The sequence below is a fragment of the Solanum stenotomum genome, chromosome 1 (assembly GCF_019186545.1).
Source record: "Solanum stenotomum isolate F172 chromosome 1, ASM1918654v1, whole genome shotgun sequence".
In the NCBI taxonomy this organism is placed as follows: domain Eukaryota; kingdom Viridiplantae; phylum Streptophyta; class Magnoliopsida; order Solanales; family Solanaceae; genus Solanum; species Solanum stenotomum.
This window is the reverse complement of record NC_064282.1, coordinates 11,717,914-11,736,743: the sequence shown is the minus strand read 5'-3', so window position 1 is coordinate 11,736,743 and position 18,830 is coordinate 11,717,914. Positions and strand designations below refer to the sequence as shown.

At 33.1% G+C, this 18,830-nt stretch overlaps 2 protein-coding genes and 1 pseudogene across 2 annotated transcripts; 2 read left to right on the top strand and 1 right to left on the bottom strand.

Moving 5' to 3' along the window:
* Positions 1-1,734: 1,734 nt before the first annotated feature.
* LOC125852610 (receptor like protein 22-like) lies at positions 1,735-17,913 on the top strand. The gene is made up of 2 exons (XM_049532346.1): positions 1,735-4,769; positions 17,869-17,913. The coding sequence occupies exon 1, from the start codon at positions 1,802-1,804 to the stop codon at positions 4,610-4,612; it is 2,811 nt and encodes a 936-aa protein (XP_049388303.1). The 5' UTR covers positions 1,735-1,801; the 3' UTR covers positions 4,613-4,769; positions 17,869-17,913.
* LOC125855250 (uncharacterized) lies at positions 4,764-9,959 on the bottom strand (annotated as a pseudogene).
* On the top strand, positions 14,231-16,981 carry LOC125855160 (receptor like protein 22-like). Its single transcript, XM_049534880.1, has one exon. It carries the CDS (start codon positions 14,231-14,233, stop codon positions 16,979-16,981), a length of 2,751 nt encoding a protein of 916 aa, XP_049390837.1.
* Positions 17,914-18,830: the final 917 nt, after the last annotated feature.

Here is an 18,830-nt window from a genome sequence, read left to right as displayed (position 1 = left end):
TATGGGACCACATTTAACTTTCTTTTATTTTCTTTTCTCATCTATTTTTAGCCCCTTTTTTTTATATATTTTTTCTTTCTTCAAAACACTTTCTTGCATTTTTTTCCTACTAGTACTTGTTAATTCTTACACATAATTTTATTTTTGTATGATATTTTTTTGACTTTTTATCTAGTATCCGATATATGAATTAAAACATGACTATTTAAGATTTGCATTGTGTAGAGCTTTGTTCGAAGTGATATATTGCTTATCAAGAATTTTTCACACTCAAAGCTTGAACTCGAGACCTCTAGTTAAGCGAGAAACAATAATATCTTCTGCCCCATCAATTATTTGAGGAAAAACAAAAGTGGGTGTCTCAAAAAATTTAAATTTAATTTTTTAGATAAGTTTTAAGGAATTGAAGAAAGTGAAACTACAAAAATATTAGTATTTTGAAATCTCGTGTCTTAATTTCATAAAATGTTTTTTTTAAAAAAATATTTATAAATGATATATAGAAAATACGAGAACTTAGATAAAAAAAAGCATTTTTGTGTACGCTTATAGAAGATCATACATTGATTTATTATAATTGAAATTTTCACTCTATTATTTACTATTAAATTGTCCGTAAACAATACACCACTTTGATTCACATGAACTATATAAATACATATTTTTTTTAAAAAAAATTATGTTAGATATTAATCTTCTGAACTCTTGATTCATATTCATGTGTTTGTCTTTATAATAATCAGATTTTTTGTATTTATTTTCTAATTTGATTTATATTTTTATTTTGATAATGTCAGAAGTGCATTTTATGCTATTTTTTCTTGTATTTGTTAATTAATTATTATTGTTATATTATCATATTTTCTATTAAAAATGACAAAACCGAACAGCCCAAAAACATAACAAAATTTACGTTAGCAAATTTTAAATAGCATAAGAAGAAAATTTGGACCATGGAGGAGAGAGATTAGAGGGGAGGAAAGGGACTTTAGGCCACTTTGCTTGCAAGTGGGACCCAAATTCCACTTGGAAAAGCACAAAAGCACCTCACACAAGTATTATCCGCCACCCAATATCTATGCCTCTCATAGAATACTCCCTCCGTCCTTATTTACTTGTCCATATTTCCTTTTTTGGTTGTTCCTATTTAGTTGTCCATTTTGACAAATCAAGAAAGGACAACAAATTTTTTCCTATTATACCCTTATTTACACTTCTTGAAAATTGTAAAAGTGTATGTTGTTTCCTTCCAATTTATTTCACTTTAATTCAAATAAGTGGTTGTAATTTTGAAGTGAAAAAGTTGTCATAAGGGTAAAATTGTAACTTCACTATGCTAATCATTGTTGCCTTAATCTGTGTGTCATTTCTAAAGTGGACAACTAAAAAGGGACGGAGGGAGTAAAATTTTTTGTACAAACTAAGGAGTGAGGATGTTGTTGGTTTTACACAGCTTATGATTTATGTATTTTTGTCAGATGTTTTGTTTGACTTAATAAATATATTTGTGACACGTTTCAACAAAAAAAAAAACTAATGATTGGAATATAACTTTCTTACTACTATATACTAAGATAATTTCACATGTAAATATAGACAATATAGTCAAACAAAATTGAGCAACATCCTGCGGAAAGCCGTGTAGGTCCACACTCCACTGACCACTGTCTATATTGATCTGTTAGCCAAAAAAATTTTATTCAAACGAATCCTGTTGTACTCATTTGGGCGAGGATTTTGCTATTTTATACGTTTCAGATCTGCAGAAACTTGGAGTTTCTTTTTTCTGTTGACAGTCCAAATGAGAAGTGAAATGTTTTCCCAGCTTTTCTTGATCCTATTACTCTCCATCTGCTGTAAAATGAGTGATGTAGTGGCAGCTAATTCCAGTAAATGTCTTGAGGATCAGAAGAAGTTACTGCTGCAGCTGAGAAATAACCTTACTTATGATTCTGAAATATCTACCAAGCTAGTGAAGTGGAACCAGCGGATTGACTGCTGTCAATGGGAGGGTGTCACTTGCAACGGTGAAGGCCAAGTTATTGGTCTTGACCTTAGCGCTGAATCATTCTCGGGCAGTATCAATCTGTTAGCTAATCTTAAGTTTCTCTCTATTGTCCGTCTTGATGGGAACAATTTATCTGCACCAATTCCAGAATTCTTTGCAGAATTAACCAATTTAACTGTCTTGAGTCTGAGTTCCTGCAACTTGATAGGAGAGGCACCTCAGAAAATATTCCAGGTACCAACTCTGCAAACAATTGACTTATCAGTAAATGAGATGCTTGGGGGTTCTTTACCTGAATTTCCTTCAAAAGGATCTCTACAAAACCTGGTTCTTAGTGATACCAAATTTTCAGGAAGTTTACCCGAGTCCATAGGGAACCTTAGGAAGTTGTCGCATGTTGAACTTAGAGCTTGTAATTTTACAGGTCCAATTCCATCTTCTATGGAAAATCTAACCCAGCTCGTTCTTCTGGATTTCGAGTTGAATAGCTTCACGGGTTCATTTCCATCTTTTAAGCTGTCCAAAAATCTCACTGATATATACTCTGCTAGAAATAGATTGACAGGTATATCATCCGACTGGCAAGGCATTGAGAATCTTAAGTATCTTGACTTGAGTAACAATTCAATTTCTGGGCTCATTCCAGAATCATTGTTTTACCTACCCTCACTTTCAGCTTTATTTCTGTCCAACAACAAGTTTTCTGGCCAAATAACTGAATTACAAAATGTGATTTCTCCACTAGAAAGTCTTGAGTTGAGTTCCAACAAATTGGAAGGGCCAATACCTGAGTTTTTATTTGAGCTGCATGATCTTTACGGTCTTTCACTTTCATTCAACAAGTTTAACGGTACTGTGCAGTTGAAGAAGTTTACAAACCTCAATAAACTTGTAAGTCTTGATCTGTCCCACAACAGTTTATCAGTTGACACAACTATAAGTGAATCGGACCTTGCCTTGCTACCCCAGCTGAATAGTTTCATGTTAGCATCATGCAATCTGCAGAATATTTCCTTCCTCAAGAACCAATCAAAGTTGTCGATGTTAGATCTCTCAAACAACCAGCTTACTGGTGAAATACCAAACTGGTTGGTGGAAATCAATGACGGACTTCTCCGTTTTCTGAATCTTTCTTTCAATCAATTTACGCGCCTTCAAGAACCTTATACAATTGGCTTTCTCATGAATTTCCTTGATCTGCATTCAAATCTGCTCACTGGGGTTATTCCATTACCACCACGTGCAGCTGCTTATATCGACTTCTCAGACAATAATTTTTCTTCTTTTCCACCTGACTTTGGCAAGTATCTAGTAACTGCTCGGTTCCTCTCAATTGCAAACAACAAAGTTATCAGTAGTATCCCTTCTTCGATATGCAACTCCAGCTATCTTGAAGTACTGGAGTTGTCAAACAACAGTTTGAATGGCATAATACCATCATGTTTAGCAGAAAAGAGCAGCACACTGAAAGTACTGAACCTGGGAAAGAACAATCTCATAGGAAATATACCTGAAAAGTTTTCTTATAATTGTGAGTTACAGAGCCTTGACCTCAGTCAGAATCACTTAACAGGTGTGCTTCCTCGTTCTTTGTCCAACTGCACAAAGTTAAAGGTATTAAATATTGGAAACAACAAGATCAAGGATACTTTCCCCTGCTGGTTGAGGAACATGTCAGATCTTCGTGTACTTGTATTACGCTACAATGGTTTCCATGGGAACATTGATTGCTCATGTGTGAATTCCAACTGGACCGCACTTCAAATCATGGACCTAGCTTCCAACAATTTAGGGGGTGTTCTTCCACCAGGTTCATTCTTGGAGCTAAAAGCAATGATGGCTGACCCATCTTTAACACATTCACGCTCTGATATCTTGCATTTTGAGTCTTCTATTAGGCCAATATATTATCAGGACAGAGTCACTCTTTCTCTTAAAGGACAAGATGTTACACAGACAAAGATCTTTATCTTCTTCACCTCCATTGACTTTTCAAGTAACAATTTTGTGGGGAACATACCAGAGATAGTTGGAGATCTCAGATCACTTTATCTTCTCAATATTTCACACAACAATCTCACGGGTCAAATACCTCCAGCAATTGGAAATTTGAAGCAATTAGAATCACTGGACCTCTCATTCAACAAGTTAGGTGGCAATATCCCAGAAAAGCTTGCTAGCCTCACATTTCTTTCCTTCTTAAATTTATCATCTAATGAATTGGTCGGAATGATTCCACGAGGCAACCAAATTCAAACATTTGGAGAAAGTTCTTTTGAAGGAAACAAGGGGCTATGTGGGTTTCCGCTGAACAGAACTTGCAAGAATAATTCAGCAGATGCACCTTCTGAGCCAGAAGTTGAAGAGGAAGAATTCATTTCAATGACGGAGATTTATGTAAGTGCTATGTTGGGATTTGTTGTTGGTATTGGGATCATCTTCCTACCACTTCTGTTCTCAAAAAGATGGAACCAGTCGTACAACAGAATAATTAACAGATTAATTTTAAGGATATTTCAGCAGCAAGATCAAGAAAGGAAAACTAGTAGCAGTAGTGTAGCATCTTGGAAAAAGGCAGCAGGGAAATCAAGAGGCAGCCATTAATTTCAGGAAGTAACACTTCCTTGCAGCATGATGCTCACTATTAGTACTTCTAATTGTTTCCACTATGAGTTATCGGTGTTTGTTTACCTTTCATGATTCATTTTAGTTGCTTCTTATTATATAGAAGAACACAAAGCAATCTTGCATTCTGTTTTAGGTAACGGTCAATGAATAGCCATAACAAACCTGATAACAACCTCTCTCATTTTTTAAGAAACAAAAGCCAACTAGGCCATTTTCTAAGTACAATATAGTTTATACAAGTTCTCCCTTATCTTCGAAGTCAAAGTATTTCTGCGCAGACAATAAGACTTCTTCAAGTTCCTCACTGAAGTCTTTATCGCCATCCTGCTCTTCAGCCACTTCTTGTTGGGAGAACTTATCCTGCCCTTCTCGGACAACGTCAACTGAGATTTGACAGGCCGATGACAAATACCAGTTTTCTTTTAAAATAATTCCTTCTGAGTTTTCCAGTCATCAGCTGTCTTCTTGACCATGTCTCCTATCAATGTCTGGTTCTGTGTTATGTGCTTTATGTTTTCTACATCCACCATGTCACTAGCCCCTTTGATAGCTAGATCTTTGGCCTGTGCATATTCTGCCGACTTTTGCTTGAGCAAATCCACCTCAAGCTCCAACCTCATATCCATGTGGGTGAAGTGCTCAATCCGGCTATTTGCAAATAACTTTTGCACGCTATTTGGATACTTGCATTTTGTATTTCTTCCAGTCATCATCTCCCGCTACCGAGCTTCCATTTACATCCACAAAGCCAAAAAGAAACATGTTCCTATCTAGCATATGCTTGACTAGAGCTGGGACTCGTTTAACAACTTTGGCCTTTGCCTCAGCGACAAGATTTCTAAGATTCTTCAACTCTCGCTGATATAGATAAATCTTGGAAGGAGGTTGTTGACACCCAATTTTGACCCTCCACAATTTAGTTAATTTTCAAGCTTCTCAAATTTCAAACAATTTGAAATAATTGTTTTGGTAAATCAAAATACTTTAAAAAAATTATTTTCAAGGCACTTTTCGCCATTTTTCATATAAATACTTAAAATATAGAGATTTATATAATTTTCAATTTGAATAAACATTTAGAAGGTTGTTTTTACTAAAAATGGGTTTTTAATTAAATATGCATTTTATTTCTTTAAAAACGATTAATTCACATATTAGTTTTTTGCTTCAAAATAATTGTTTTATGTTGCAAGAGTTGAGAAGTTTAGTGTTTAATTAAATACGTAATTTACTTTTGCTTTCAATTTATTTAAGATATGGTAAGAGGATCAGTTCCTTAACCCACTTATTTTTCCTCAACTTTTTAATCCAATTTTTCGGCCCCAAAAGGCTTTAAACCAGCCCACACCCTTTATTCCACTATTTTCCTAATCCCCTTTACCTCACGCGCGCACACACTCTTTTTGTTTCCCAGAAAGAACAAACAGAACTCCCCTACGCGCCCCCCCATCCCACCTCTTTCTTCTTCTTCTTCTTCTTCTTCAGTGAAAGCAACCAAACGAACCCAACTTTAAATCCTCAGATTCACCGCCTTAATTTTCCTCTTTTATCCTTCAATTCGTACTCTCCGCGTGCATAGCACGAGCTCGAAGACACCTCAAGCTTCCAGCATTGCTTTCCTCAACGGTAATACCCTTCTAATTTTTTATTTTCCTTTTCCAATTTCGTTCAAAATGGTACGAATTCGTACACTAACTAGTTGGCAATCCTTATCTGTTAAGGGATTTTGAAAATTCTCAAAATCCCACATCGAAAATCTTTCCAAATTTCATGAGATTTTAGGTCCTATAAATACCCCCTCCTTCTTACTGTTCAAGGGGGGAGTTCTTGGAGGCGAAGAAAAGAGCACCCCGCTAAGTTTTTGGGAGTTCTTATTTTCGTCACTGAAATTTGGTTGATTCACGGCTATTTTGAGTCGGAATGGTGGTGGAGTTTGTCACATCCAGACTCGAGTTCCAGTCGCTGCCCAGAACCAGGTAACTCTTTCCTTTCCTTTTCTATTTAGTTTAATTTTAGTCTACGTTGTAGTGTTATGCGTTAAAGCCGATTTAAGGCTAGTTATGTTTCCTAATACTTATATGTTGATGAATACGTTTTTGCTGAATACCTAAGTATTGGTGGTTTTATAGTTATTTTAGCAATGTTTCTTTTATTCCTTATGTGTTGTTTGAGTTTCCAATCCTAGCTTCTGAAGAAAGTTACTTTTTTTTTCTTTTAATAAAATGTGAAATCTTGTTTTGATTTAATAGCACATTTGCTTGGTTGATTCTGTATCGCATCTGGTGATTGAAAACAACCTATAAAATGTCTTACCCTTGCCAACTCGATGGAATAGTTACTCCTCTATTGTTTCCTTAAGAGTCTATCTCTTGCTCCATAAAATGGTTTAAAAGGTTAATACTTGGTTTAGTTCCTATCATTTTGGTATCTGTGAAATAGGGGTTTATTTATAAGCTTATAAAATCTGAGGTCTCAAATTTATCATTCAAGATCGTTTTGTATCATGTTTTATCAATTTCTTAAGTCATATATGATTAAAATGTTGCTGTGACTTGTTCAAGTTTAGTTGTTGTTTATATTATGAACTTGTTTCTTTAGTTTAGTATGACACTTTTGATACTCCATTAAGTTCGTTTGTAGTCCAAGGGATTGAGCAACTGTATGTCGTATGTAGATTCATTTTGACTACACTCAATCTCAATTCTACTTTTACATATGCCCCTTAAAGTGAACCCATGCTTTCTTCGTTTTACATCCAGTTCTCTTCTTCACAATGTGGGTATCTTGCTTGCTTCTTATGTTAAGGATTTTATTTGTTCGGAAACCATGAGTTGATCCTAGGTTTAGTTGAGCTCTAGATGAAGTTGAATTTGAATTCAACTTCTCTTTGGTTGCTCCTAAATCCTTTAGATCCTCATGTCACTCCTTGAGCTATAGATCCTAAATTGTGTACATTTGCTTGGCTTGGAATTCATCCTATTTGCTGATTATTAGTTTAAATATTGGATGCCATATATGTGTTGTTCTATTTGGAAGCTCATGTGTCATGTGTTGCTTTACTAGTCGTGATCTTTTGTTGATTTACTCAATTTCTGAAATGGTAGAGCATGTTAGCTTTAAAATGATTTCTTCCAAGTACAGTTTTTGAAGTTCTGTTATGCTTAGTTTACCTAGAGTTAGTATGGATAAATTATGCATCTAAGTAATATAATATATGTTAGTACTTTGTTGATTTAGCTCTTTGTTTACTCTTTGTTAAAATCAATCGAAGTGTGGTAATTTTGTGAGTTAGAGATGAGTAATTTATAGCTAGCAATGTGCTGACTGAAACTTGAATCTATGAGCTGGTTAATTAGACTTAAGGCAATAAAATCAAGTATTTTATTTTTCTCTTCTTAGCATTTTCTCCTATCTTTGTGTTTTGCTCTTATTAGTTTTTATTTTTGAGTCACACCAGATAAAGATAAGAAGTTGTCTGCTTGTTTTAATTTTAGTTTTGCATGTTTCAATGTAGACTACAATACTATAATCTTGTTTAAGTTCACATACAACTTCTCTGCATGTATAATTTATTTCTAAGTTCCTTCATTTCTCAAAATAGTTTTCTTTGTCTTGTGTCTTGCTTAAGAAAGTTGATGTGTTGGTTAGTATTGAATGCTTTGGTTTTATGTTCTCTGTAATGATCCCTTATTTTATTTTATTTTTTCGACTACAGATGACTTGTTTATTGACTTATTTTTCCTTGTTTCTTTTTAAAAGAAAATCTGTCATGTTTACCATACTACTTAAGTTCTGCAAACTGTGACTAATTAATGATCATGTGTTTCCGGTTTGGTTAGTTTGACGATAATTTTAATTCGTTATGTTTTCTTTGGAGTTCATCTATACTAGCTAATTCTTTTTCTTATTATGCATGAACACGCTTCCATTGAGTTCACTTGGACTCCCCATCTCTCGCATATTCTTCTATTTGAGTCGACCTCATTCGAGTCACACAAGGGGATGCTAATACTATTGGGTTAAAATCCCAAAAGACAGCAGCAGCAGTAGCCTTGAAAAGGCTGAAATGTGATAATTTTTGGACTCTCAAAAGTCCACTAAGTGCAGCAGATTTGCAGCAGCCTCGAAGGGCTGGAAATAACATTTTTCGGGCTTTAAAAAGGGTTCAAAATCAGCACCTGCAGCAGCAAATAAGAAGCAACAAGTGGACTTAAAAACGTCCAAGTTCTATTCGCATTTTGTCTCCGTCATATTGTGATTTTGTTATATTTGTTTTTTAACTTCTAACATTTATTTTATCTAACTTAGATGAATCCTTGGAAGTTTTTAAGTAACTCTTCTATTTCATTAGTTACTTACTTTAAATATTTAAATTTCTCAAAACCCGTTTTAGTTAAGTCACCCTAAGCTTCAAGACTAACTTTAGAATTATCTATATTCTTTCATAGTTAGTATTTAGCTTTCAAATCCACGCTTAAGTTATTGTGTTGATTTTTCGACACAAAACTTGACTCGAATAAAATGTTAAGTTTCTTAAAATAAATTAGTTGTCTTTTAATTTAACTTAGAACTTTGTACGAATGACTTAAGGATTTTTCTATATCCTTTCTTAGTTATTAAACAAGGTCCTTTAATCCATGTTTATGAGTTAGAATTAATTGTATGATTCGAAACATGACTATGGATAAAAGTTTTTTTTAAGTTAGGATTATTCTTGAGATTTCTAGAAATATTAAGAGATTTTTATCTAAGTTTCAAATGAGATTTTTATAATTAAGGAACCATTTTTTACTAAGTTAGCCAAATTTTTAAATCCGTCGGTCAACCGCGTGTTAGCGGATTCTCTAAGATGCCTAAACCCTTCCTTAGAGAATTATTTGAACCCTTACCCGACTTTGGTTTTATTTAATATGTTTTCTTTCAAATACTCTTCCTAAAAAATTAAGTGGCGACTTCCAAGTTATAAATTTTTCCAAAAACTTCACAAAATTGCGAAAATGGGCTTCGAAACCTTAGTTTTCAAAATCTGGTCGTAACAGAGGTCTGAATGGTTGTCTCATAAAAGCAATATAATCCACCTAGTCTCCTTAAAAGAGAGTGAGTAGAGACCATGTAACCACTGCAGTATGCATAAAAAGATTGTATAAAGCATGCCTGATCTTTAGATGGACTAACCTCGAAAATATAGGAGCACTTTTCAGAAATCCACACTCTCTTCTGTAAAAGTAGGAGATCCACCCTTGACAAACTCATTTATAAGCTCCTCAATGTCTGATTTGAATGGCTCATGGTCCTTGTTGACTTCTCTTTCTGGCCTTGACATCAAATTTTCAAAGGCATTTGACAGTTTGTTGAACCTTTCCTGCTTAACCCTAATTCTCTCCTTGCAAATCCTTTATGTCCATTTGTCCACGTTAAATGGCTCCTGCACAATTTTTGCCTGAAAGTGTATGATTTGGACAAAAGTTGATCTACTATACAGTAGATAATGAATGTATTAATGCATATTCATGTAACGTTCTCAAAAGTATATTCGAACAGACTTCACATTTGATTTGAAATTAACAGAATAATCAATACACGAAACAGAGTTTTGAGCTTTAAAACCTTGATTATGAAGGATTCAGAGTTAATTCCATGAACAAAGACAGCATCCGAATTCAGAGGTCTGAATGTTAAATTAGGTCTTAGGTCTAACTTACAATCAAAAGTTAGCTCTAAGGGAGGCGTATTGCTCAAGCCTTAAAAGAGTCCACCATCGCATTAATCACCAATGTGGAGCTTTTTGCTTTAACACTAAATAGCACACAAACTTTCATGGTTGACATATTTAAGCTGATCAACGATCAAGCTGGAAAAAAAAAAACAGCTATGTATACACGTATTTGATCAACGAGCTATGGAGATTTTCCCGCCAAAAAAGCTTCGAGAAAGAGGGAAAATGCCCGAGAAACGCCTTTGGTGTGTTTATAAAAGTTTTGAAACCTACTATTAATAAGTACTACTAATAAATTTGTCAATTTTAATTTAAGATTATCCCAGATCACTCCAGTCATCTCAAAAATAATTGAATTGTTTCACCTCATTTGATATTCAAGTTTCAATTATATTTCAGTTGTCTCAATTTATATAATACCAGGTAAATATTATTACTCCTGCTATCCCATATTTTTTGTTTATTGTGACATATTTTATTTCTTAGTTTATCAAAAAATAATAATTAGAAAACTAAGAAAACATTGTCAATCTCAATTTCTGAATCAAAGGAGGGAAATACCGTATTTTTTTGGCAACCAATGTGAATGAAAATACCGTATTTATAAAGTTAGATATGAGATGTTAATTTCACATAGTACAAAGTACAAACTGAGTAAGGATACTTAATGTATAAGAATTGAATAATTTTGGCGCTTCATATATACTGTCATATTGAAATAGTCTTTTATGTATGTTAAAAGAGAACATTTTAATTTTTAATCCTAAAACTAACCATAAAAGTTAAAAATTCTGTTAAATTGTGGGTCCAGTGACAAGTAGCCCTTCTCCCTCAATCTTCTTTCTTTCACCATTAAAGCTCATTCTGTATCCACAATCCACCACCTGCAATATCCTTGCAAGAAAAATAACATTACACCCATTTCTTTTCTCCCACTAAACAAATTTTCCAGCAACTCACATTTCCATACATCAACATAAAAAAAAACGTGACCATTTATACAAATGTGAACTAAGTAAAGTATATAAAATACTTTATTCTTCAGATTGTCATAAGTCAACTATTTTAAGCTTTAACCAACTATTCTCTCATGTGGAAGCTCTATACGGGAAGAATATTTGTATTCTCCCTTTTTTTAATCTAGTCCTTAGGAACGTGCGTTGCACGTTTATCTCATATTATTGAATTATTATATAGAAAATATTGAAATTAACAATATTAACTTTATCATTTACATCATATTCATTAAATAAAATTCATACTAGTGGAATGTTTTTTTTTTTTAATCATAACAGTAGAATGCTGCATTTAGCATCAAGCAAGAAATGTGAAGCTAATTAAGATAATATAACATGTAATGGTATGAATATGTCGATATAACTTATCTTCAATAATCTCTCGTTACGCACTTTACACGTAGATCCCATATCCAATTTGAAAACATAAAAAAAAAAATTAAGAATAAATATAAAAACCACTTACAAAGGAACCAATTTACATGAAATAAAACCAAAATTTAAATTTTTGAAACATTTTCAAACACCTTCGAGAGATATGTATCCTTCATCTACATCAATTATAATAAAAAATAAAATATAAAAATTATTAGTGTATAAAAGAGTATATATTTTTATTTCATTCTAATCCATACATAGTGATAAAATCTATTGTCTTCCAAATATTCATTCTCTATCTATCAATATTATCACATATGATAACGTCTTCGATCCAAATGCAACACTAATACTACTATCCCTAACAGTTCTAAAAAGACAATGATATTCTTTTTCTTCTGTACCTAGAAGATCTAGTGTAAAGGAATCAAAAAAGTAATATTGGAGCAAAATGAGGTAAACAACATAATAGTTAGATATGGTCATAATTATAAATTATCTAGAATAATTTTCTTCCAAAGATGATAGCTAGGTCAGATCTGAAACATGAAAAATTAAGCTCTAACAAAATAAGGTGAAAAATTAAATGGAAGAAAGAAAAACAAGGACTATATATATATATATATATATATATATATATATATATTATGTGAAATGACAAAGAAAGGAAGAAGAGAGTTCAATTCACTTACCCAAAGTATGTAAATCAGTGAAAGCACCGATTTGAATTCCTCTGACAATTACCAAAAAACTAAATATTAAAAGAGGTTTTTCTCAAAATATGAAAATATATTAGATAATGTTAAAAACTAACTTTGTGAATAGATGGATTTCAACCTCCGTGAAAATTTCCAATATCCATTTCCATCATTGCATGCTCCGTATGAACTTTTAGAACTTATACACATTTTTGTTCTGTAAAAAGCAAAAAAATATAATGAAAGTAATAAGTAATCAACTAATGTGTTTAGAGAAAATGAAAATTTTATTTAATAATCATGCATTTTTGCAAAAATAATGATCATCGGCTGGCCACCTCTTTGCTACACAAATATTATATATAGCTCTCCTAATTTATTACCCTCGCAACTCTTCATTCTCTTTATTTTATATTATAGCTCTCAATATTTATTACCCTTGCAACTCTTCATTCTCTTTATATTTTATTATCATAATTATATAGCAATAAAGTGAACATTTCTCTCATAATTAATTACCTTGCAACTCTTCATTCCCCTTCTTTATTATAATTATTATAACAATAGGTGAATATTTATAAGTAGAGAGAGAATAATTAAGATTAGGAAGGAAATGAGAAGCCAACAAACGGAGAAAACAAACAAGTAGGTATATGATGATTAGCATTAGTATAATAATATAATAATATGATATATGATTATTATTTAATTAATTAATTTTTATTGCTTTTTTAATTTAATATAGGGGCATTTTCGTAATTCAACTCTTGAGGTTAAGCTCTTTCCACTTATAATAATAATAATATATGATTAATAATTTTTCAATGTATTTACTTAGTTTTGTTCTACTGTTCAAATAATTTGAATGAACGAGGGTAGAAAATAGAATATTAAAAATATCTTTTTGAAATTTGAAAAAAAAATTGTGAGTAAAAGTGGATTTTTGTTAATAGAAAGAAGAATTGATGAAGAAAGAAGATCGAGTCTGAGCAAAAAAAAAGAAGAAAGAAGATTGAGGGAGAAATGATACTTTCACATGTTAATTTCAAGGGACCACTTAAAAGTTAACATAATTTTTAACTTTTATGATTAGTTTTAAAGTTAGGATCAAAATAATTATCTTTTTATATTCATTAAAGATTATTTTAATAAAATAGTATATATGAAAGATCAATATTATTCAACCCTTATATTAAGGATTATTTTGGTCATTTTCTCGTTCAAATAACAATGCTTGGGTGTTACACAACTTATGATTTATTTATTTTTGTCAGATGTTTTGTTTGTTACTTAATAAATATATTTGTGACACGTTTCAAACAAAAAAAAAAAAACTAATGATGGGAATATAACTTTCTTACTACTATATACTAAGATAATTTCACATGTAAATACAGACAATATAGTCAAAACAAAATTAAGCAACATCCTATGGAAAACCGTGTAGGTCCACACTCCAGTTTCCACTGTCTATCAATTTCAAAAATAAATTGATATTATAAGTAGACACAAGGTGTCAGCGTATTTAAAATAATACATAAATTAATCATCTTGCTTTACTCATGTTTGGTTGGCGCTAGTATTTAAAATAGGCAAAAAAATGATCTGTTAGCCAAAATTTTTTATTCAAACGAATCCTGTTGTATTCATTTGGGCGAGGATTTTGCTGTTTTATACGTTTCAGATCTGCAGAAACTTGGAGTTTCTTTTTCTGTTGACAGTCCAAATGAGAAGTGAAATGTTTTCCCAGCTTTTCTTGATCCTATTACTCTCCATCTGCTGTAAAATGAGTGATGTAGTGGCAGCTAATTCCAGTAAATGTCTTGAGGATCAGAAGAAGTTACTGCTGCAGCTGAGAAATAACCTTACTTATGATTCTGAAATATCTACCAAGCTAGTGAAGTGGAACCAGCGGATTGACTGCTGTCAATGGGAGGGTGTCACTTGCAACGGTGAAGGCCAAGTTATTGGTCTTGACCTTAGCGCTGAATCATTCTCGGGCAGTATCAATCTGTTAGCTAATCTTAAGTTTCTCTCTATTGTCCGTCTTGATGGGAACAATTTATCTGCACCAATTCCAGAATTCTTTGCAGAATTAACCAATTTAACTGTCTTGAGTCTGAGTTCCTGCAACTTGATAGGAGAGGCACCTCAGAAAATATTCCAGGTACCAACTCTGCAAACAATTGACTTATCAGTAAATGAGATGCTTGGGGGTTCTTTACCTGAATTTCCTTCAAAAGGATCTCTACAAAACCTGGTTCTTAGTGATACCAAATTTTCAGGAAGTTTACCCGAGTCCATAGGGAACCTTAGGAAGTTGTCGCATGTTGAACTTAGAGCTTGTAATTTTACAGGTCCAATTCCATCTTCTATGGAAAATCTAACCCAGCTCGTTCTTCTGGATTTCGAGTTGAATAGCTTCACGGGTTCATTTCCATCTTTTAAGCTGTCCAAAAATCTCACTGATATATACTCTGCTAGAAATAGATTGACAGGTATATCATCCGACTGGCAAGGCATTGAGAATCTTAAGTATCTTGACTTGAGTAACAATTCAATTTCTGGGCTCATTCCAGAATCATTGTTTTACCTACCCTCACTTTCAGCTTTATTTCTGTCCAACAACAAGTTTTCTGGCCAAATAACTGAATTACAAAATGTGATTTCTCCACTAGAAAGTCTTGAGTTGAGTTCCAACAAATTGGAAGGGCCAATACCTGAGTTTTTATTTGAGCTGCATGATCTTTACGGTCTTTCACTTTCATTCAACAAGTTTAACGGTACTGTGCAGTTGAAGAAGTTTACAAACCTCAATAAACTTGTAAGTCTTGATCTGTCCCACAACAGTTTATCAGTTGACACAACTATAAGTGAATCGGACCTTGCCTTGCTACCCCAGCTGAATAGTTTCATGTTAGCATCATGCAATCTGCAGAATATTTCCTTCCTCAAGAACCAATCAAAGTTGTCGATGTTAGATCTCTCAAACAACCAGCTTACTGGTGAAATACCAAACTGGCTGGTGGAAATCAATGATGGACTTCTCCGTTTTCTGAATCTTTCTTTCAATCAATTCACACATCTTCAAGAACCTTATACATTTGGCTTCCTGAATTTCCTTGATCTGCATTCAAATTTGCTCACTGGAGTTATTCCAGTACCACCACGTGCAGCTGCTTATATTGACTTCTCCAACAATAACTTTTCTACTTTTCCACCTGCCTTTGGCAATTATCTAGTAACTGCTCGGTTCCTCTCAATTGCAAACAACAAAGTTATCGGTAGTATCCCTTCTTCGGTATGCAACTCCAGCTATCTTGAAGTACTTGAGTTGTCTAACAACAGTTTGAGTGGCATAATACCACCATGTTTAGCAGAAAAGAGCAGCACACTGAAAGTACTGAACCTGGGAAAGAACAATCTCATAGGAAATATACCTGAAAAGTTTTCTTATAATTGTGAGTTACAGAGCCTTGACCTCAGTCAGAATCACTTAACAGGTGTGCTTCCTCGTTCTTTGTCCAACTGCACAAAGTTAAAGGTATTAAATATTGGAAACAACAAGATCAAGGATACTTTCCCCTGCTGGTTGAGGAACATGTCAGATCTTCGTGTACTTGTATTACGCTACAATGGTTTCCATGGGAACATTGATTGCTCACGAGTGAGTTCCAACTGGACCTCTCTTCAAATCATGGACCTAGCTTCCAACAATTTAGGGGGTGTTCTTCCACGAGGTTCATTCTTGGAGCTAAAAGGAATGATGGCGGACCCATCTTTAACACATTCACGCTCTGATATCTTGCATTTTGAGTCTCAATCTGTTAGGTCAGTATACTATCAGGACAGAGTCACTCTTTCTCTTAAAGGACAAGATGTTACACAGACAAAGATCTTTCTCTTCTTCACCTCCATTGACTTTTCAAGCAATAATTTTGTGGGGAACATACCAGAGATAGTTGGAGATCTCAGATCACTTTATGTTCTCAATATTTCACACAACAATCTCACGGGGCAAATCCCTCCAGCAATTGGAAATTTGAAGCAATTGGAATCACTGGACCTCTCATTCAACAAATTAGGTGGCAATATCCCAGAAAAGCTTGCTAGCCTCACATTTCTTTCACACATAAATTTATCATATAATGAATTGGTTGGAATGATTCCACGAGGCAACCAAATTCAAACATTTGGAGAAAGTTCTTTTGAAGGAAACAAGGGGCTATGTGGGTTACCGCTGAACAGAACTTGCAAGAATAATTCAGCAGATGCACCTTCAGAGCCAGAAGTTGAAGAGGACGAATTCATTTCAAGGACGGAGATTTATGTAAGTGCTATATTGGGATTTGTTGTTGGTGTTGGGGTCATCTTTCTACCACTTCTATTCTCAAAAAGATGGAACCAGTCGTACAACAGAACAATTGACAGATTAATTTTAAGGATATTTCAGCAGCAAAATCAAGAAAGGAGAACTAGTAGCAGTAGTGTAGCATCTTCGAAAAAGGCAGCAGGGAAAGCAAGAGGCAGACATTAATTTCACAGGATGTAACACTGCCTTGCAGCATGCTGCTCACTATTAGTACTTGTTGGTCAGCATTTTAATATTAATATCTTTGTATATTAATTTGCTTGAAATGTTTGGAGTCAAAGTATTGCATTTGCTGTAAGTTGTCCGTTGGTGGATAATTCTTTTGTCTCAACCGTTGGGCAGTTATTTCGAGCATTACTCCATTCGGAGTAAGTGCTGATGTTATGACCATTTCTTGCAGCATCGGTAGTGGCATCTTGGCCATTACTTCTCCATATTATTTCTCCATATTATTTCTCCATTATCTCATTCTTTATTCCTCCATTATTCTTTGTAACCTATATAACATATGTAACTCCTAAGACCATTATCTTTACTATTTACTACACCATTTATCTTCTTATTCATTGCTAGAAAGACTTATTCTAGTATAAATAGTGGTGGTCTTTATTTGGTTTGGGAGACACAACACACAAGGAAATATAGAGTGGAAAAGTTAATCAAAAAAGAGAGTTCTTATTAGTTGAAGGAAGATGTTATTTTTTGTAGTGCTTTGGACTCAACTCTTATCCATAGTTGTTGAGTTATATATTGTGAAAGTTGTTGTATCCTGGAGGGGACAAGTCAAAAAGGACTACTGCTGGACTGGTGAAAAACATTTGTTGCAGTGGGCTTGAATTTCCTTAAAGAGAGCGAGATATCCGCGCTTTAGCCTGAAGAGATTTATTTCTACATTTTTATTTTCAATTGTAATCTTGTATTTTTGTTATCTTGTAAGTTTTCACTAACAATTCTAATTGTTTCCACTATGAGTTATCACTACCTTTCATGATTCATTTTAGTGGTTTCTTATTAGATAGAAGAACACAATGCAATCTTGCATTCTGTTTTAGGTAACGGTCAGTGAATAGCCATAACAAACCTGATAACAACCTCTCTTTTTTAAAGTTGGATTACGAAAATATCCTTCACTAATTTTTTTAATTAAAATTATTTTATTAACTTTAATTGTTAACTTTTTAGCTTCTATAATTAAACTAGAACAAATACATGGTTAGATGTTACAACTTGTCTTTTTCACTGCTAAATAACTTTAATTATTAAACATTTTAGCTTTTACAATTAAAAATACGTCCAATCACAACCTTTCATGTACACAATTTCTCTCTTTATAAATTGAATAGAAAATGTTAGTCCATTACACTCTCTGTTTCATCATTTTAATATAGTTCTTATGTAATTTTTTATTCATCGGTCATTTTTTTCTTAATTGATATATTATATTGTTTAACTTCTTTCATTTTGTATGGAAACATAGTGTTAGATATTTGGCAATCATATAATTAAAGTAGAAAATCTTCTTTTTTTACCGGTAAATATAGCCATAGGGTATCCCAAATAATTAAAAGGGAAGCTTTTATCCGTACAATCAGAAATTCTTTTGATTTTAGTGATACTGGCAACCTTAGTCTTAGGGTTGTAATAAAGTAACTCTTATATTAGCATTGAATTATAACCATAAGCAACATTTTTACCCATTAAATTTTGTGTAATGCATCAATTATTCTAAAATTATTTGTATCACTAGTGAATTAGTCCGCGCTTCGCGCGGTTATGAAAGACAATAAGATGTCAATATATACTTATCCAGACGTATTAATTAGTAGTTAGTTGACTCCCAACAAAGTCATAAATTACTATTTTGAACCATAAATTATAAACTTATAACAATGAAAAAATTATATAATATACAAAATAAAGAGAAATGATAGAGAGAACGTAACTACAATAAATAACGCAACATTATTTTTATGATCTTAATCACTAAAACCAGAAGAGAAAAATATAAAATGAA

What these genes read in the sequence shown, in the direction of transcription:
- LOC125852610 (XM_049532346.1), top strand. Translation starts at nt 1,802, where the DNA reads ATGAGAAGTGAAATGTTTTCCCAGCTTTTCTTGATCCTATTACTCTCC.
- LOC125855160 (XM_049534880.1), top strand. Translation starts at nt 14,231, where the DNA reads ATGAGTGATGTAGTGGCAGCTAATTCCAGTAAATGTCTTGAGGATCAG.